General features: G+C 39.7%; 5 protein-coding genes across 5 annotated transcripts in view; 3 read left to right on the top strand and 2 right to left on the bottom strand.

Moving 5' to 3' along the window:
- Positions 1-310: 310 nt before the first annotated feature.
- On the top strand, positions 311-5,542 carry LOC134667058 (adenosine deaminase-like protein). The gene is made up of 7 exons (XM_063524356.1): positions 311-441; positions 511-659; positions 1,154-1,342; positions 1,776-1,995; positions 2,482-2,638; positions 2,934-3,034; positions 5,290-5,542. Exons 1-7 carry the CDS (start codon positions 403-405, stop codon positions 5,476-5,478), a joined length of 1,044 nt encoding a protein of 347 aa, XP_063380426.1. The 5' UTR covers positions 311-402; the 3' UTR covers positions 5,479-5,542.
- Positions 5,543-5,959: 417 nt separating this feature from the next.
- On the top strand, positions 5,960-6,876 carry LOC134666714 (mitochondrial import inner membrane translocase subunit Tim8). Its single transcript, XM_063523952.1, has 2 exons — positions 5,960-6,169; positions 6,244-6,876. The coding sequence occupies exons 1-2, from the start codon at positions 6,071-6,073 to the stop codon at positions 6,415-6,417; spliced, it is 273 nt and encodes a 90-aa protein (XP_063380022.1). The 5' UTR covers positions 5,960-6,070; the 3' UTR covers positions 6,418-6,876.
- On the bottom strand, positions 6,875-8,383 carry LOC134666712 (RNA transcription, translation and transport factor protein). The gene is made up of 4 exons (XM_063523951.1): positions 8,234-8,383; positions 7,934-8,158; positions 7,681-7,767; positions 6,875-7,601 (listed from the first exon to the last, which is right to left on the bottom strand). The coding sequence occupies exons 1-4, from the start codon at positions 8,301-8,303 to the stop codon at positions 7,303-7,305; spliced, it is 681 nt and encodes a 226-aa protein (XP_063380021.1). The 5' UTR covers positions 8,304-8,383; the 3' UTR covers positions 6,875-7,302.
- Positions 8,384-8,592: 209 nt separating this feature from the next.
- LOC134666711 (dehydrodolichyl diphosphate synthase complex subunit DHDDS) lies at positions 8,593-12,869 on the top strand. Its single transcript, XM_063523950.1, has 5 exons — positions 8,593-8,931; positions 9,014-9,147; positions 9,414-9,562; positions 11,034-11,209; positions 12,114-12,869. Exons 1-5 carry the CDS (start codon positions 8,740-8,742, stop codon positions 12,309-12,311), a joined length of 849 nt encoding a protein of 282 aa, XP_063380020.1. The 5' UTR covers positions 8,593-8,739; the 3' UTR covers positions 12,312-12,869.
- Positions 12,870-16,914: 4,045 nt separating this feature from the next.
- Positions 16,915-19,849, bottom strand: part of LOC134666952 (histone acetyltransferase p300) — a 35,462-nt gene continuing 32,527 nt past the window's right edge. Inside the window, exons 22-25 of the mRNA XM_063524260.1 lie at positions 19,015-19,059; positions 18,757-18,981; positions 17,842-18,015; positions 16,915-17,247 (exon numbers count right to left, since the gene is read on the bottom strand). Coding sequence (XP_063380330.1) covers positions 16,915-17,247; positions 17,842-18,015; positions 18,757-18,981; positions 19,015-19,059 — 777 coding nt within the window. The remainder of the gene's footprint in view (positions 17,248-17,841; positions 18,016-18,756; positions 18,982-19,014; positions 19,060-19,849) is intronic.

Genomic DNA, 19,849 nt, shown 5'->3' with positions numbered 1-19,849 from the left:
TGCGAAATACTTCCCAAAATATTTCATGTATTTTTACAATTTTACTAAATACCAGAGGCCTATTTTATAAAGCTACAAGTTACAATTTACAAGCGGAAGTCTCGTTCTAACACATAGGGTTAGAAAGAGACTTCCGCTTGTAAATTGTAACTTGTAGCTTTATAAAATAGGCCACAGGTAAATATTTATTATCAATTGTAAAAAAATAAAAGTATTAACAAAAAAGGTAAATTACAAAAAAAAGGTAGCAACATTAAAATCGACGTGTCAATGTCATTGACATGTATTTGATTTGATCTTTTGGCGGCGTAAAAATATTTTGTTTATTTATTTCTATAATTACAAGCTACCACACATTCGTTCAGTTTTTAGATCACTCGAATTGTCTATCACGTATTGGTGATGGACTTAAAGTCGTTTTGCCGCGAGCTGCCCAAAATTGTAAGCGGTAGATATATTATCCTAAAATAACGAGAATTGTGCGCTAATTCATTAATTTTTATATTTTAGGAGCTGCATGCTCACCTCGGTGGCTCTTTAAGCCAGTCTACAATGCTACAGTTGAAGAGACTGTACGCTGACTCTGGCATACCTGATAAAACTAATGCTTTCTTCGACGAATTTCAAATCGCTGCTGGAGATACACGTAATTTATCAGAGTAAGTCGTTTTCATTTTTAAAGCTTTGTGACCCTGTTTTATGAATCTCCAGTAAAAGTATGGTCATACAAATTCCCGGTTTTTAATGTATCAACAGCTTGGCCATACCCCGAAGTTAACTATTGTAACTAAATGCCATAGTTCAGGGGTCTCCTAACCCCGGCCCGCGACGCGTTCCAATCCGGTCCGCCGACACCCAAAGCGAGTGCCCACCGTTTGGCACTCTGTCCACTATCAGCATTCATTGAGAGTGGAACTGTTCCTAACGTCAGCAACCAGACACTCTCCCCCGGCGCAAAAAACGACGGTGACCCATTCGAAACTTTCTGAGGCGCAATATGGCCCTCAGGTAAAAAAGTTTGGAGACCAGGTAGAAAAGTTTCCCATAGGTAATTTAAACATTTTTTAAATTACTTATTTTTGACCAATCAGTACATTTTTATTAAAATTGATAATCATCCTATAATTTTAATCATAATGGTTTTTGCTTCTAGTTGCTTCCAGGTCTTCAGCATTGCGCACTCCCTGACAAGCACGCCTGAAGCGTTGGCCCTGGCCACCTCACTGACCCTTCAAGAGTTCCAGGACGATGGATGCATCTACATTGAGATTAGGAGTACTCCCCGAGAGACACCCTACATGACCAGGGGAGAGTACATAGATACTATTATACAAGCTATTAGGTCAGTGGCCTGAGTGGCAGCTTTTCTATGGCCTTAGCCAAAAAAAAATATTAAAGCATAAACTAAAGATGATAAAACCGGACAAGTGTGAATCGGACTCCCTCACTGACGGTACCATACTATGTACAAAAGTGTCAATTGGGTATGATAATCCAATGGACACTTTTGTTTCTTGTACCCACGTTTACTAACTGTTTTAACCATTAAAATTTGATCAAATTTGAACATTTATTTCTTCCGCGCAACTGAGTTGAAAAACGTCGTATGAAACACATGTGCATTGATCATTACATAAGTACATTTGTTTTCTTATTGTGATGTACAATATCGCCTACAGTGTATTAACCAATGTAGCATACTTGTGTCATAATGTACAAATTTTTACCTAAGCAAGTGATTACCATCCTGAGTAGTAATTTTTTAAAATTTTCAGAAAGTCATCAATCAACTTAACAATAATCTCCAGGCTGATCATATCCATAGACCGCAGATTCACTCCACAAGCAGCGGAAAAGACCACCGACCTTGCCATAGAGTTCTATAAGAATTACCCTGACATAGTTGTGGGTATTGAGCTCAGTGGCGACCCCACTGCTGGGCGTTTCCAGGACTTTGTGCCGGCTTTGGCAAGGGCGCGAGAAGCTGGAATGAAGGTATATATCATACTTATATACTCTTTTTATGACATTTAAATAAACCCATGTGCACCAGGGCCGGATTTGAACGCCCCAGTTTCGGCAAAATTATTAAAATTATATTAAGTACACCTATATGTTATCTATCTGTAATTATTTAATGACGTATAAAATGTAAATTTTATGAATAAATAATTGAAATTGATGGAAAATTATTGGAATGAAACTCTATAGACATATGTATGTAGATAATCATTAAACATATTATTTCACTTGAACGCATATTATTAATGCTTGTATTGTGAGTACTGGATGATGATATAGTTATACATAATTACGTGAGTATAGATTTAAAAAAAAACCATCCATAACTCAGGACCAAATATTTCGGATAAACACAAATAAATGCCCTTACCAGGATTCAAACCCAGGACCTCCTGCTTCGTAAGCAGCGCCACTACCAACTAGGCTAGAAAGCCGTCACATTTTTTTTTAAATATTCAGGTAACACTCCACTGCGGTGAAATCTGCAACTCCGCGGAGGTGCTAGAAATGCTGACATGGAAACCAGAGAGAATAGGCCACGGGACCATGATACACCCGCGGCTGGGAGGGACTACGGAGACGTGGGAGGCGCTGTGCCAACTGAAGATACCTGTAGGTGAGTATTAGGCACATAATAAATAATAGTACTGCCGTACAGAAAGGAAACTTCCTACAAAACCGAAGTTTGACAGCGGTTCAGGGAATCATGCTGTCCCTTTCTAAAATATGGCACTATCCCTTTCGGCTATTTAGGGTTGTCAAAATTTAAGCCATTATCTTATCTGTGGTCGTACACGCAAAGGGACGTCAAGTTGTGTCAACCCTAATAATTGCTCGGAGCAATGTTGAGCCGAGCGGAGCCGAGTTTCACCGAAGTCAGGGCTATTATTTATTCTGTGTTTCTGTTTCAGAAATTTGCTTGACTAGCAACGTTAATACGAAGTTGATAGCAAGTTACGAAGCCCATCAGTTCAAGGAGTGCTGTGAAGCGATGGTGCCCGTGATAATCTGTGTAAGTATGTTTGAGCAAGTTAGCGGCTCCGATACATCTGGTGCTAATGGCGACTGTACAAATTCATGAAGCATAATTATGTACAGTTGACATCAAATAGTGACAGCTAAAGTGGCTAAGGTAAGGTGTGTTCTGATACACTTATATCAGAACACACCTTTGTTGCCGTAGAAATAAGGTTGTATTCCGGTATACTTGGCCACTTCGGCCGTTATGTCTGTATCTTTAAGTATTTAAATAAAAGTAAACAAATTATTTGTACATTTTCGTTATAGCAACAAAATACAAAACCGCCTGGATGTGTCACTGAACGACCTGACTTTAACCTACTTTATTTGATCGTGGAATGTTTTCATCTACCCTCAACTGGCTTAAGGAGCCATTTGAGGGTAGATTTTGTTTACATTTATTTAAATACATACTTAATGATACAGACTTATAGTTGATGCTGATTGTTGTATTTAATACACGGTGTAACATGAGGAAACCGAATAATTTTAACCACGCATTTCTGAGGTCAAAAGAAGTAAAAAATGTAATATGAGTTTAGGTCAATTTCGCCAAAAAAAAATGTTTTTTGTTTGTTTTGTTTTTTCAATTTTTAATAAAAAATTAATGTTATTGGTAAACTTGTCACTTAAAATTGATTTTTACATTATTTTTTCGTAAAACCTACTTTTTGCAAAGTGTTATATACTTGTTACTTTTTGACATCTATCAATAAGGATATTTACACTACGTCCCATAGCAGCAACATCACCATCATAAAGGCCTTTTACACTATGTAGCAATAAAAACTTGTTTTTTTTAAATTAATAATATCTCTGAAACTAGGCGAATTTCAAAAAAGTTTATAGGACATTTTTGTCTCTAAATATGATCAGGAATACGCTGTTAAAATTATTCGGTTTACTGATGTTACACCGTGTATATGTAGTTTCGATATTCCAACGTGCCTACCCGACTCCCTGTCTCGAACATCAGGGCCCAGTTTTATAAAGTTACAAGTTACAAGTTTACAGGCGTTTACTGGCAACACTTGCTCCGTTTTTTACAATTTGCGTTTTATAAAAGTACTGTGTTACAATTTTACAGGTTACAGGTACAAGTGCCTGTAGCTCAACCATAGACGAAAATACGGGAGTTTTATAGTTTTAAACTCATAATCGAACAGGCGTTTTATAAAAAAATTGTAAATTACAAGTGTAGATTGGTACACTTGTAACAAAAACTTACATACGTCTTGAGTCCTGTAACAGCACAACAGCAGTTACTTGTAGACTCGTTTTCTGAGAGATTTTAAACTTTACTCTTTATTGTTAAGCACCAACGCCAACGATTGTGCCAGGGCATGCATACTTTTCCATGCACTGACCTTATCAGTTTTTGTTAATGTATCTGAAATATATAGTAAATAGGAAATAAAGTGACAATATGTTTGATATTGATTTTATTGACGATTCGTTTTATTTTATCTACTAGGAAATGGAAAGGGATTATTGCCGATATTTGTCGTTGATTTATTAGCATTCGTCTCTTTATATAAGTATAGTGCATTCACATTATGGTAAAGTGTACTTTTCATAATTTTCATTATTCATAATTTTCGATACACACCGTATTTATCTTTGAGCCGCTACCGAAACGATACATTTTAATGTAAGAATGTGAAAGAGTACCTACTTATTTACATGTTATTTACTTATTACGTAAATATTTCATTAAATCTAACTTAATCTGAATCTGAAAACGGCCCAAAAAGTATATCCTTGGCATGGAACGCCGCTCTCAACCACTCGATTTTTCCTTCATTTCTGGCCATTTTTCCAGTAATTAATATTTTACAGCAAACAAAAACACATAATTTAGTAGAGAACCGAGTATCTATGACACACATTTTTTTTAAAATAGTGATGTCCTTCACACCTGTAGATTTCACATGTAATCGAGATTGACCGTGGTTCTTTACAACTGTAATTATTTATGTGTATTTATAAAACACCTGTAGCCGTTCACAGTGCATTACAGGTGCCTGTAGCCTGTACTCTTGTAACCTGTAACTTGTAACTTTATAAAACTGGGCCCAGGGAGTCCTATGTACCATTGCCACTAATATATATATATATTATAACGCTTCTCCTGTATAAAGAGAAGAAACGTAATACAACTTTGCTATTACATTTTCAAAGGCGCTCGAACATACAAGACAAGAAAATGCTCGAATTAATTGAAAATTGTATAACTTTATATTTCAGACCGATGACAAAGGTGTTTTTGCGACGTCACTGTCCCAGGAGTACCAGATATGCGCGCAGACCTTCGGTTTGGACAGATCCAAGTTGGCCAGACTGTCCCTTGACGCATGCAAGTTCGTTTTTGACGAGGGCGCGCGAAAACTTATCACTGATAAGATATTGAATTTCATAGAAAGTAATGAGCTATGAACGTTTTGTACTGTGGGTACAAGTTTAATTATATTATAATAAATATTTGTCTTATATTTTTTAATCTTTGTGTATAATTATTTTGCATTGTAACAAATATCTCAGACAAGTCAACCCACATAAGAATACTTATTTGTGTTTGTGATCACTATGACTGTTTACTAAAGGCATTAAATAGAATAGCAGATAGATATTTGGTAATAACTGGTAATAAGATACCTATGTATGTAATTATAATAATGTCATGCAAGAGATTACAAAAGAAGGGGCTAGCACTGCTTCATAAGGAAGTAGTAGGCACCCGGTCTACTTTGATTTTGCCCGACTTATACATTTACTACAGCAGCAGCAGCACAGCTATAAATAAATTCAATCATTTTGAAAGCCCAGCTACATTTGCCGTGTGCAAGCGTTTACTTGGCATAATGAAAATAGTCTTTGCCTTGAAGACAATATTTGTCCATTGACAACAGAGCAGTCATTCCAAGTGACAGTTGACTTGACATAAGGATAACCTAAAAATTTCCCGTATCGAATCTGATACAAAGTACAATAAATTAAAACGTTAGTTTTACAATAAAAAATCCTAGACATGAGCGACTTGTCTGACTTTGGAAGTTCGAAACCTGGAGACTCCGAACTCCAAGATTTTCTCATGGTAGAAAAACAGAAAGCTCAGTTCCATGCTCAGGTACGTACCAGCGCCTATTGCAGCCTTCCTTTTAGTTTTAATCACAATAAATTAATCAGATTGTAAATTTTTAGATACATGAGTTCAACGACTTCTGCTGGGACAAGTGCGTGGACAAACCAGGTGCTAAGCTGGATAGCCGTACAGAGACTTGCATCACCAACTGTGTGGAGCGCTTTATTGACGTATCACTCCTCATCACGAACAGATTTGCACAGATGCTGGAAAAGGGAGGCGGCATGCACTGACCTACTTCACAAACTCATTAATTTACAATATTGACAGTGTAGTTTAGGTCTTGAGATGATGTAATATGTCGAAAAATGTTTGTTATTGTTAAACATTGATTTCTTGTAATCTGAATTTTGCCATAATATTTTAATGTACTTAGTCAACGGTAATGTTTATGGCATCAGATTGTGCATTTATAGAGGTTGATGGAATTAACCTTTTCAGTGCCGCCAAAATATTGCATTCATGTATGTAACCCTCAAACGTGAGAATGATGCTCTTCTTGAATGTAGTTGAAACCACTCTAGGTACAATTGTCAGTAGAAGCTAAGCTATGGCTGCTGCCAAGTAGATCATTAGTAAACACAGTGTTTGAAAGGTTATAAATTTATTTCATTGCATTGTTATGCTTGGTACAGTTAAATATATACCTGTTACCATAAGTTATGGTTTAATTAAATAAAACATTCATACCTTATTTTAGTATAATTTAATCACATAGAAATAATGGGACATCAGTTCTCATTTCTGTGAAGAAATGATTAAGATCAAGTTTTATTACAAGATTAGCATTATCTTAAATTTATTTTTTGCCTTCAGTGGAAAGGACTTTTAAGATTCCCTTTACATTTACAATTTGGGAATAATCAGTGTCATAGATTATTGTATTTCTCAGTGATGATCTCTTACCTTAGGCGCTTAGCACGCTGGATCTAATTTACATGTTGTTCCAATGTTTGAGCGAGACAACGCTATGTGCATATCATGGTGATATCCCGATGTGCGAATCTGAACCAGTGTGCTATGCGCCTTAATATGGAATTTAATACTATACCAAATGTGATTTAACAACTCATTCGTAAAATTCCTTTACACTGAGGCAAATGTTAACTAACATACAATTATCTCCCTACACGACCCAGCTTTGTGTCTGTACGAGGATCAGCAGTCACTTTCTGGACCGCTACCAATGCCTCGTTGATCTTAGTCTGCAAGTCCCTCAAGTCCTGAACAAAGAGGAGCGTCAAGACATCAGCAGGTTTCTGGATGAGGTTAGCCTCACTCGCAGGGGGTTCTGGGTGAGGATTAGTTTTCAGGATCTTGGCCAGGGCTGCCAGGCGGAGCCTGGGGTCAGGATGAGGGCCAATTCCAGCCAGGGTTGATACTCTGTCAATGCCTTGCTTGAATGCTGGACTTGAAACTGGAAATAATCAATTATGCAGGTAGTCATTTTCTTATTTTAATTCCAATGCAATAAAGTTAAAGGTTTTTATACTTACAGTCAAGATTATCCAATGGGTTTGAAGATACGACATTAGGAGTAGCCTGTTTGGGTTGCTCCACTTTGATTTCTTTGTATTTCTCAGCTGTAAAAATAAGTATTTCATAAAAGAAAAATATAATCAGTAAATTTACAATACCAACTGGGGTTTAGTAATTATTGTGACATATTTTCGCAATCAGAAGGGATGAGAATGAATGAATGGTTTAGTGTGTTGGAAAACAAGGGTAAATAATTTATGAAAATCTCACCATTATCAGCGTATTCTAACCGGACGGCATACGACATCAGCCAGTTTAACTGTTCATTCGGGGAGCCCTCAATAACAGGGCTTACTAGGTCCCTCTGATATGTATCATACGCCGCATTCCATTCGTCCGTTTCGATCTGCCTAAGCCCTTCCCGCTCTTCGATTTTGTAATGTCTTATCTTCTGGTCTTCTAACCATAGAACTACACTTCTGTACTCGGTTTTATCTGCAACAATATAGCAAATTAAGGAGAATCCAGGGTAAAGCAATCCATATGAAACCCGGCTAACAATATACTGACCATTGCAGTTGAAGCTCTCAGGGTTTGGGTGTCCCAGCGCGGACAGTTTTAGTTTGAACATGTTATTCATAATTATGTTACTATAACTCTGCTTACTATTGCAAAAATAAAAATATTAAAAAGTATTAGTATTCGTGTGCAAAGCGTAGGTTAAAAATCTTTTGACAATTGAATCAATAATGTTGCCAATATATCATTCATTTTCAGTGTGGCAATGCATAAACCCCTGATTAGCTGTTCGAGTTAAGCAAAAAAACGACCTGCATCCTCACCAGGGTACGTTCAGAAACGGTTATTATTAAAACAGTTGAATTGACAAACTGTCATTAATTGTCACTTGTCTGTCGTATTGTCGTATACGAACGTACTTGTACTCCTGATGATAAGAGATTACGTGTTTTTATTTTATGTCTGCATTTCCAAAATTTAATAAATATTGGTTTATTGTTAGGACACAAATGCTGGATAAATTTAATCGTGTTTTACTCTGGTAAAAATTGTTCGTCATGTCTACTTGGGTAAATGAGAACAGTGTTTCTTTTTTCCAACTTTTCTGTATAAAAGTTGTAAAGTGCGGCCGTGTACCTCAGCATATCGCTTTTATAATGGATGGAAATCGTAGATATGCTAAAAAACACAGTGTACAAAGTAGTAAGGGGCACTCCGACGGATTCAATAAACTCTCAGAAACATTAAAGGTAAAATTACAAAATGTATGTTTTTGTTCTTACACCCCTAATCACATATTACTGCACTTTAATATTATAATTTAAATTACAGTGGTGTCTGGATCTAGGTATACCCGAGGTTACTGTTTATGCATTCAGTATAGAGAACTTTAAAAGAACGGAAGAGGAGGTTAACGGCTTGATGGATTTGGCTCGAGACAAGTTCCAAAGGCTTCTAGATGAAATGTAAGTTATTACAAATAAAATACATAAATATTATAATACTATCGTACACAGACTTAGTCCTTCAGTGAATTGGACATATTTTTGCAATGACACTGATAAAAACACAAATAAATGCCCTTACCAGGATTTTAACCCCGGACCTACAGCTTCATAGGTAGTCACTACACAACTAAAAATAATAAAATATAATTGAATGCTGACAAAATAGAACCGTATGAAAAAATTTAATTTTTATAATAAGGAATATTATGTTTTACTTTCCACAGCGACCAGATAAACGAGTGGGGTGTGAGACTTCACGTGGCCGGACGCCTGTCACTGCTCCCAGATGACCTGCGGACACTGGTAGCCAAAGCTATGCTCTTGACCAGGCACAACAATAAGCTGAGGCTGAACATTGCTTACTCTTACACTTGTAAGTTACTGTAATACTCAACTCGAAATAATGAACACTTGAACAGAATTAAAAAACCGGCCAAGTGCGAGTAGGACTCGCGTTTCTAGGTGTTATATATTGACATGTGGGTAGATGAGAAGATCTGCGGGTACCCCCAGTTCGGTTCTAGCTAGCAAGCCAGCACACGTACGTAACATTCTGGCGACGGGATTTAATTCGAGAATACGCTAAAGGTGCTTTAAAGTTCGCTCATAGTGTTCCGTACATAAGTCCCATTCACGCTTGACTGCACGTTTCTAATAGGTTTTCCTGTCATCTATAGGTAAAGAACTATTATGTATATTTTTTTCAAAATTTTAGACCCAGTAGTTTCGGAGATAAAGGGGGGAATGGTCATTTTTCGGTTATTTTCTTAAATAACTTCGAACCTATGTATTTTAAAATTATAATAAAATATGTCCGTCTTTGGGTCACTAATTTACGGTATGTGTACCAAATTTCAACTTCATTGGTCCAGTAGTTTCCGAGAAAATAGGCTGTGACAGACGGACAGACAGACAGACGCACGAGTGATCCTATAAGGGTTCCGTTTTTTCCTTTTGAGGTACGGAACCCCAAAATTGAGACATCTAGCTTTAAAAATTTCCAACTGTTATCCAAAAACATCTTACATCATCATTCACCACACAGAGGCGAGGTAGATTATTAGCTGTACTTTTGAACCTGACACTGGCAAAGACATGACAATTTTCACATAAGCTGGTTTGGTTGGACTCAAGGGCGTTGCCAGCTAGTGGGCATTCTCTACGGGGAGGGAGGCATCTGTACCCCCCCTTGGTGAACTCTCCTATGTTCTGCTTCTGTTAGGGTTATGAAGTTTGCTTGTTAACCCTTTATAAGGCATAAGGGTGTCAGGAATTATGCAAAATTGAACTCTATCACTTTGAAATAAAGTTCAAAATCAGGTGGGAAATATATTCCCTCTGCCTTATAAAGGCTTAATAATTATATCCCGTTTCTTTTTTAGCATTACAAAAGACTACATCTTGACGTGTCTTTTTATTGAATACAGGAACAGGAGAAAATTAGTTTACAGGAACCGCGAAACGCTAAAATTTAAATTTCGTTATCTGCTATAGTTCGTTTTTTTTAGCGTTAGAAAATAGGTAAACAATCTTGACGTGTCTTTTTATTGAAAAACACTTTTGAAAACGAAGGCACGGCAAATATGTAACAATTATGAATCATATACGATTATTTACATTATTTTGCTTTCATAAGTAATAGTTACTGATTTTTAAAAAGCGTTTTTCAATAAATGTCACGGTAAGATCGCGTAGTCTTTTACCAATGCTAAAAAAACGAACGCCGTCGTTCGAATATGCAAGAGTGATACCAGATAACGAAATTTCGATTTTCGTATTTCGCAGTAGACCCCCTGAATGAGCAATGAATAAATGATTTATGATTTGATACTATACCATTCCAGCCCGTGATGAGATCACTCGCGCTGCGTCGCAAGTAATCGAAGGTGTCAGGAATAACGAGCTGAGGGCTGATGATATAGACGAGGAGCTCATTTCGGAGACGTTAGAGCTGAGCCCGCCAGACCTCCTCGTCAGGACCTCGGGGGAGGTCAGGCTTTCAGACTTCATGCTTTGGCAGGTAACAAAGGATCTTCTTTCTTTCAAAGGATCTACATCCACTCAAAACGGTCAACAACTCATTCATCATCATCACACATAGTCTAATAAAACATGGTCTTCTCTTCCCAGAGTGACACAAGCCTACGTCACAATAACATGGCCGCTATATATAGCGCTGTCGCATATTATCATATAGCGTTGTAGCATGATGACGTAGGCTTGTGTCAGTCAGGTGACCTAGAAAAGACGGGAAGATAGTACCAGGCGGAGTATATTATTATACCATGATCATCATATCAGCCTTTTATCGTCCACTGCTGAACATAGGCCTCGTTTCGAGTACGCCACTTATCCGGGCCTGAGCCCATCTCATCCAGAAGTGACCCGCAGTCTTTCGAATGTCGTCCACCCAAGGAGCCAACGGATGCTAGGGTCCTTTCGTCTGAAAGCGGCCACCATTACGTTAACATTTTGGCCCACCTACCATCACTCTGCCTGGAAACATGTCCCGCCCAGCTCTTTTAAGTTTGGTAATGAAATGACGCATCCGACCCATTGGACGGACGGACGGACAGCGAAGTCTTAGTAATAGGGTCCCGTTTTACCCTTTGGGTACGGAACCCTAAAAATACTCTTAACAAAAGAAAATGCGTGCTTTACCAAATGCATAGTTGCATTTGTCCCCTGGGCCACTTTCGTCTAAGTCTAACCTTATTCTTAGGCTTAACCTTTTGGACGCCAATGACCGATTTATCCGCACCGCAGGTCCAACGCCAAAGACGGATTAATCGGTCACTGACCACAGGGCAACATAGACCTACGTGCATATTCATAAAGTTCAATTTCATGGGGTCCGAGAGACAGCTTTTGTGTTTGACACGGCGCGGCGTCGAAATGTTTAAAATTATTTCCTCTAATTTCAGATATCCGACACCGTGCTCTATTTCACCGACGTGCTCTGGCCCGAGTTCACTATCTGGAGCCTGCTGGCCGCCATCATACATTTCCAGAGGCACGCCACGGAGCCCGCGCCGGAAATAGACTTGAGTGACCGAAAGCGAGCGTTCACGGACAAGCTGGAAGATAAGCGGTGGCAGCAGTTGGAGAAATATATTACGTAATAATATTATTTAGGGTTTATTTATTTGTATTTAACCTTTGAACGCCAAACGGTGCATCCATTTGCCGTGTCACGAGGGTAAAATTTAGTTTTGTGAATAAATAATGCCTGCCTAAAAGTGGGGTGTTTTTCAGTAGACTTTCATTTAGAAAACGATCGACGTAATATGCAATCTTTGGCGTCGTTGATACGATTTTGCGTTGACGTCAATAGGGTATTATACTGTATTTAAAATAAATTATTTTACACCATGCATGAAATAAAGCAACAGATAATTATTAGAAAAACACAGATTTTAAACACAAGTTCTATTTAATAAATCGGATAAAAATATAAAAAGTAGGTGAGTTGATCGTGACGTCACGATGTAATGTTTCATATAAATTCCATATTAGCAAATCGTTTTGACAGTTCTAAAAAAGTAACCGATTTGACTAGTAGGAAAATACCCTGTTGCCGTCTGTGGCGTTCAAAAGGTTAATAGAAATGTAAGGATTGTAAACTGGTATCCCGAATCCCATAAAATTGTCTACTTAATTATTTGTTTGCGGTCATGTATTTAAGGCTTGGCCACACACAGAGCGCGACGCAGCGCCGCGTCCGCGCCGCGTGATGCCGACGCGAAGCCTGGTCAAACAGGGCGCGCGCCGATCGCGCCGGCCTGACGCTCTCAACACGCCCTCAAGGCGCGCGTGAACGCGGCGCGGCCGCGCGGGAACGCGGCGCACCGCTCGCTGCCTAACGTCCGATCCTACTGATGTGACCTTGCGCGACGCGGCGGGCCGCCGCGTTCGCTCGGCGCAGCGCTGCGCACGCGCCGCGCGGACGCAAGGGGCCGCGCGGCGCGGGGCGCGACAGAAGCGGGGCGTGATACCGGCGGGACGCAGTCTGTTTGACGTCGGTAACCTGTTAGCATGTGCCGCGGTCGCGCGGCGTGGACGCGGCGCTGCGTCGCGCTCTGTATGTGGCCAAGCCTTTAAGGTGCTGTAAGTTCACCCGGCAGTTTTTGAAAAATGGTAGCGCTTTTTTAGATAACAATACGGTTGCCATAAAAATGCAATCTTGAGGCCTTTCTCTAGTAATTTCATCGATCCGAATCCACCTCCCACTCCCTCGAACTAGAATAAGCTCAGAGAGAGTGAGAGAAGAACTTGAACTTACGGGGCCTTAATAAGATACCTGCGTTACTATGGAGACGGTTGTGAAAATTATTAAGCTGGAAGTGGCTTAATTTTTAGGGTTCCGTACCCAAAGGGTAAAACGGGACCCTATTACTAAGACTTCGCTGTCCGTCCGTCCGTCCGTCCGTCTGTCACCAGGCTGTATCTCACGAACCGTGATAGCTAGACAGTTGAAATTTTCACAGATGATGTATTTCTGTTGCCGCTACGAGTATAACAACAAATACTAAAAACAGAATAAAATAAAGATTTAAGTGGGGCTCCCATACAGCAAACGTGATTTTTGACCAAAGTTAAGCAACGTCGGGCGTGGTCAGTACTTGGATGGGTATGGAAATGTTTCACTTGCGTTATGAACATATAAAAGCATACAACTGCAATAGTAGATTGTACAACAAGGGCATAAAGTGACCCATTTTTACCCGAGGCAATTTTTTGGTCTTCGCTTCGCTCAGACCAAAACAGTAGACGAGGGTAGAAATGGACATTTTCTCCAATATGCTCGGAAATGTTCACCTTACTGTAGCAAAAATAGTACGGGAAGTTCTTCGTTAATGTCAAACTCTAACTAAAAAACATCAAACTATCGCTGTCCTGTTCTAGCGGACGGGAAGTAAAAAAACACTACAGTAATAACTTATTACTGTAGTGTTTTTTACTTTTTAATAATAAAAAACGCAAACAGCCAATTATTATTGCCGCGAGCCGCTTCTACACGACCCGATCAACTATCATTTCACGTGTATGATCGTGCGAATACTGCTTAATAAAATCAAAGATTATTTTTATATTTTTTTTAAATCTCATCCGTGTTCATAAAGCTTACATAGTTTGTCAAAGGACTTTCTCATTTCAAACATAGACAAAGAGAATCATACTATCTTTGTCTTACACTAGTACTAGCACCCAAAAGAAAAGGATGGGTGTAGTTTTCCTGGTTCTTACTGACTGAAAAGTTGGTTTGACAAACTATATTGCGCAATTATATTGAATGAACGAATATTGAATGGTACTGAATGGCAAAATAAGTTTGTGCCTTTAACTTTTAAAAATTAATTAAAGAGGGAAATTGTTTTTGACATTTTGGATGTGAAGGTTTGATTTGAGTGATGCTTGATGCTTAAATAATAATTATTTTAGCTTATTTCCTCGCATGTTTGGAGAAAAGCACTATATATGCCTCGGCAGGAATAGCAATTCGTGGATTCGTCTTCTTTGTCGGACTCCGCTCCGCGTCGTCCGACAAAATCGAATCTCATCCACGAATTGCCCTTTCCCGGCCTCTGCAATAATGTACTATTATGCCCTTGTTGTACACTCTGCTTTTCACTTCGATTGCGAGGAAAATATACAAAATATCTAATATTTTAGGTTATTTTAACGTATTTATTCAAGACTAAAAACTTCGACGTAATTCTCATATCTTAGCTCTTCTCTATAGCATTCTTTTCAACCCCGCTACTCCTTCATACCTTAAAGAACGTTTTAGTTATCTCTCCTCCGTCAGGCCTTCACGGAAATATCAACTTGTTCCCCCTCCTTCTTCTACGAAATTTTATAATGACTCCTTTACGTTTCGAGCTGTTCGTCTGTGGAACAGTCTGCCGTTAGACATTAGGTGTGCTAAAACTCTCCAAAGCTTTAAAAACCTTCTAAAGAATCATTACTTATCTCTTCCTTAATGTGCCCCTGTGTATATATTATATATTTATATATATATATATATATATATATATATATATATATATATATATATATATATATATATATATATATATATATATATATATATATATATATATATATATTGTGTTTGTATTTTTGTATGTGTTTATATATATGTATATGTATGTTATATATATTAAACTATTTGTTTGTACCTATTGGTACATATTTATATAATTGTATATGACCGAATGTGTAATCTTCTTATTCCTGTAACTTATTTCGTGCACTACCTGTTTTTAAAAGTTTTCTATTCTTTATATCCTGCTACCCCAAGGTTGTCTGGAAGAGATCGCTTACAGCGATAAGACCGCCTGTTGCTACCATTATTTACACTGTAAATCTGTTATTTTATTTTTCTTTGTGGTGCAATAAAGAGTATTTACTTACTTTACTAAAGAAAATTGTTCTTGGGCCGGTCGGGGGCGCGCCGGCAGGGCTGGCAGTTTGTATGGCAGAATTTGGACTTTATTGCTAAGTCAATAAGGGTCGTAAGGGGTCATCCATTAATTACGTCACACGAATTTCTAGGTTTTTTGACCCCTCCCCCCCTCCTTGTCACACTTGGTCACATTTGGCAAACCCCTCCCCCCTAGTGTGACGTCACATTTTTTCTACGAAATCGCCAAATCGAATTAAGTAAGTACCTAAGTATTATTAATCTTTTATCAAAATATTTTTGACGATATAAATATTAGTAATTTTATAAGCCAAAACTGCTTAGGAAAGAAAATTAAAAGAAAAAAAAACGATTATCGTTTTAAAAACTTGTTATTTAAATTTACAGCGAATAAAATAATTAAAATAAATTTTCGGTTACTGATGAAGTTAAAGTGACGTCACAAAGTTTGTGTCTCCCCCTCCCCCATGTCACATTATGTCACATTTTCTTGACCCCCTCCCTCCCCCTAAACGTGTGATGTAATTAATGGATGACCCCTAATAGATGATTTTACTTTATGTTCTAGAGTATAATATGCGATTTTATGTCGTCTACGCACGACAAAGGTGCACTTTTTGAGCATGAGAAGTGAAAAAGCATTTTATGAATATGGTTGGACTGTAATTACTGATGAAGTGAAATGACTTTAATTGCATGGATGTTGCAATCGACCTCGCAGATATGTTTATATTTTTACACTATTGCCCAAAAAAAGGGGAATTTCTTGTCAGTTGTTGTCACCATAACTTTTGAATGCGGAATTAGATGTATGACGTAAGGATAATTAGAATCATTACGTCATCACAAGTGACATAGGCCGTGACGTTATAATCGATAGAAGTTAATGTTTAAAATAACATTTGTATTGCTTGGGCCATCAAAATCTGCAGACTTTTTTTGGTTTAACTTTATCTCATCATCTGACAAAATCATAATATTTAATGCATAAGTCAGCGAGCGTGGGAAAGCGGGCAAGAGAAACAACAATTTATAATGATCACATAATTATATTATAAAATGATTTAATTACAATAAACAGAATAAGTATCATAATGTACCTACACTACGAACAACTTACATTAATTAGAAGCGGACACGTGTACTCCTCTCATATTTACAATTTGTACATTGAGCGCTCGATTCGTTCATAATACTTAATTTAGTCGTCGCTAACGATAATTTCATCGTAAATAAATAGGTCGGGGGCGGGAGACGTCGGGCGCCGGCTATATTTACAGGGCGCGGCACTATGTACACTACAACTGTTCGACGAACTTGGTCAGCTGGTCCTGCGGCGTCATCGGCGGCAGCTGGTCGTCGGGCGGGTGCGGCGGCGGCGGCGCGGGCGACTGCCGCAGCAGCAGCAGCTCGCCGGCGGGCCGCGGCGAGGAGGCGGGCGGCGAGCGCGGCAGCGCCCCCGCGCCGAAGTAGCGCGCGCCGTGCCGCACGCCGTACGGCCGCGCGCCCGGCCCGCCCGGCCCGCCCGGCGCCGCCGCGCCCGCGCCCGCGCCGCCCGAGCGCAGCCAGCCCGCGCCCATGCCCGGCCCCACGCCCACGCCCACGCCCACGCCTCCGGGAGGACCGCCGACCTGGAACGACAACCATTCAATTAAAGAGTCGGCCATTAATTACATCACGCCTTTTAAGGGGGAAAAAGAAGGCCAAGAAAATATGACATGTTGTGACAAGGGGAAGGGGAAGTCACTAACTTTCTGACGTCACCATAACTTATTTAAATAATTTTAATCGCTACACATTAAATAACAAGTTTTTGGAACGATAATCCTTTTTATTCGTTTAATTTTCTTTCCTAATCACTTTTGGTTTATAAAATTACTAATATTTCTTTAGACAAAAATATTTTGATAAAATATTAATAATAGTTTACCGATTTCGTTGAAAAAATGTGACGTCACACCTTCCCTGCAGGCATTTGCCAAATGTGACCAAATGTGAAATTCGTAATTGCGGCGTGTCTCCATATTGCGCGGGAAACTATCAAACATTGACTCGTGAGGCAACCGCGCGCAATGGATACCGGGTTGGCTCGGCTCGACTCGCGAGCCAATCCGGTATCCATTGCGCGCGGCTGCTTCGCGAGCCAATGTTCGATAGTTTGCCGCGCAATATGGAGACACGCCTTAATATAAAACAACACTAATACAAAAATATAAATATATTACCTGTCCTTGCTGGGGCAGCATCTGATGCATGGGCTGCATGCGCGGCTGCTGCATCATGTGCTGCAGCGGCTGCTGCGCGCCGACGCCGAGCGAGCCGACGCCGACGCCGCCGCCCACGCCGCTCACGTTGCCCACGCCGCCCACGTTGCCAGCCGCTTGCTGGTTCTGGGCGTTCTGGAATTTAATAATAGGAAACTGTTAGGTCAGTTTAATAGTAGCATATTTTGTGCTAGTGCTAAATAATAATAGCCAAAATCTACTTAACTATTAGCTTAGAGCATTAAATAACCGGAGTCGCCTTTAAGAGCTTACCCCTCTGCCGAAATCCTTGCACAATTGTGCAAATTTTTGTATGCACTGACGTTTATCTGACATCGCTATTTGTACGTTACGTACAAATCATGTACCAATAGCCTTAAGCGGTATCCAGACGGGACATCAAATCGGTTGATTTGATCAGAAATGAAATTGGCGTCAATCTCCAATTTTAGATTTATGGTGACATTAGAGCCCTCTAAATTGAAAAAATGCCTCAGAACAAAAATACTGGCCTCACCAATTGGTATTCTTGCGTCCGTACCTAATTTTATCGGTAATGTCGGTCATTATGGGCGGTTGAATTCGGCGAGCCAAATTGGCGTTTGCGTCCGCACCTCCTGATTCGATCGGGAAATTTAATCAGATTTGCGAAAAATTGACTAGTCTGGATACAACTATACATTTGCAGACTGTTATGTACAGAAAATAACAGCCAAGGCGTCTCCAGTTACTAAATGCTCTTAGACTGTTAGGTAATAAAAGGGATAATTTAAAGTTATACTTCACATAAAAAAAAACTGCCATCTTGGAGTCCACCGTGTACTCTTTCGGATTTAGTTTTGAGAGATTTAGTGGTAGAAGGTATAATGTAGTAACCTGTCGCTGCTTGATGAAGGCGGCCATGAGCGGCGGGTTGGACTTGAGTATCTGCAGGATCTCCTGCTGCTGGTTATGGCTGGTGGGCGAGCGCAGCGTGGCCATGAGCTGCTGCAGCGCCTTCTGGTGCATCTGCGGCGCCGCGCCCGCCCCGGCCGCGCCCGGCACCACGCCCGCCCGCGCCGCCGCCTGCTGCTGCGCTGCCTGCTGCTGCGCTGCCTGCTGCTGCACCACTTGCTGCTGTTGCTGCTGCGCGACCTGCTGCTGCTGCGCGACTTGCTGCTGCTGCTGTTGTGCTTGTTGCTGGAAATATTCAAGCTTAGTTAGTTAGTTACTTTTTTAGAAATGTCAAAAAGGTTTGCTAATATGAAATTTATATGAAACATTACATCGTGACGTCACGGTCGACTCTCCTAGTTTTTAGGGTTCCGTACCCAAAGGGTAAAACGGCTAAGACTCTGCTGTCCGTCCGTCCGTCCGTCTGTCACTAGGCTGTATTTCACGAACCGTGATAGCTAGACAGTTGCAATTTTCACAGATGATGTATTTCTGTTGCCGCTATAACAAAAAATACTAAAAACAGAATAAAATAAAGATTTAAGTGGGGCTCCCATACAACAAACGTGATTATTGACCGAAGTTAAGCAACGTCGGGCGGGGTCAGTACTTGGATGGGTGACCGTTTTTATTTGCCTTTTTTTGCATTATGGTACGGAACCCTTCGTGCGCGAGTCCGACTCGCACTTGCCTGGTTTTATATTTCTATTCGATTTATTCAATAGAACTTGTGTTAAAAATAATTCCTGGTACCTGGTCACGTTTATCCTAATACATCCTTTGATGTCTGGCTGTATTTTCGACAGAACCAGGATGGAGCCAGAGAAAGGTGGTCGCAAGGACCACTTCAGGTGCAGTGCTGGTGTTCAAGCGAGGGAGACAGCGGAGTATTTGTGTAGGCGAGATTAGCCACAGTGATCCCCATTTTCTTACTAACGGCGCCCAACAGTAATCATTTGATAACATACACCTAGTACTTATATCGACCTTTTGCGTTAACTGCGTCGAAATATCGGGAGCTCGAAAACAATACAAA

The sequence above is a fragment of the Cydia fagiglandana genome, chromosome 8 (genome assembly GCF_963556715.1).
Source record: "Cydia fagiglandana chromosome 8, ilCydFagi1.1, whole genome shotgun sequence".
In the NCBI taxonomy this organism is placed as follows: Eukaryota; Metazoa; Arthropoda; class Insecta; order Lepidoptera; family Tortricidae; genus Cydia; species Cydia fagiglandana.
Note: the sequence above shows the minus strand (reverse complement) of the source record. Positions and strands in the feature narration are given on the sequence as shown.

Excerpts from the sequence above, each read along its gene's own strand:
- LOC134666712 (XM_063523951.1), bottom strand. The coding sequence starts at position 8,303 with ATGAATAACATGTTCAAACTAAAACTGTCCGCGCTGGGACACCCAAAC. Across the intron at positions 8,159-8,233 it reads TGAGAGCTTCAACTGCAATG|ATAAAACCGAGTACAGAAGT; the intron begins GTCAGTATATTG and ends ATATTGTTGCAG. Across the intron at positions 7,768-7,933 it reads GTTAGAATACGCTGATAATG|CTGAGAAATACAAAGAAATC; the intron begins GTGAGATTTTCA and ends TTATTTTTACAG.
- LOC134666714 (XM_063523952.1), top strand. The coding sequence starts at position 6,071 with ATGAGCGACTTGTCTGACTTTGGAAGTTCGAAACCTGGAGACTCCGAA. Across the intron at positions 6,170-6,243 it reads AAGCTCAGTTCCATGCTCAG|ATACATGAGTTCAACGACTT; the intron begins GTACGTACCAGC and ends GTAAATTTTTAG.
- LOC134667058 (XM_063524356.1), top strand. The coding sequence starts at position 403 with ATGGACTTAAAGTCGTTTTGCCGCGAGCTGCCCAAAATT. Across the intron at positions 1,343-1,775 it reads ACTATTATACAAGCTATTAG|AAAGTCATCAATCAACTTAA; the intron begins GTCAGTGGCCTG and ends TAAAATTTTCAG. Across the intron at positions 2,639-2,933 it reads CCAACTGAAGATACCTGTAG|AAATTTGCTTGACTAGCAAC; the intron begins GTGAGTATTAGG and ends TTTCTGTTTCAG.
- LOC134666711 (XM_063523950.1), top strand. The coding sequence starts at position 8,740 with ATGTCTACTTGGGTAAATGAGAACAGTGTTTCTTTTTTCCAACTTTTC. Across the intron at positions 8,932-9,013 it reads AACTCTCAGAAACATTAAAG|TGGTGTCTGGATCTAGGTAT; the intron begins GTAAAATTACAA and ends TTTAAATTACAG. Across the intron at positions 9,563-11,033 it reads CATTGCTTACTCTTACACTT|CCCGTGATGAGATCACTCGC; the intron begins GTAAGTTACTGT and ends ATACCATTCCAG.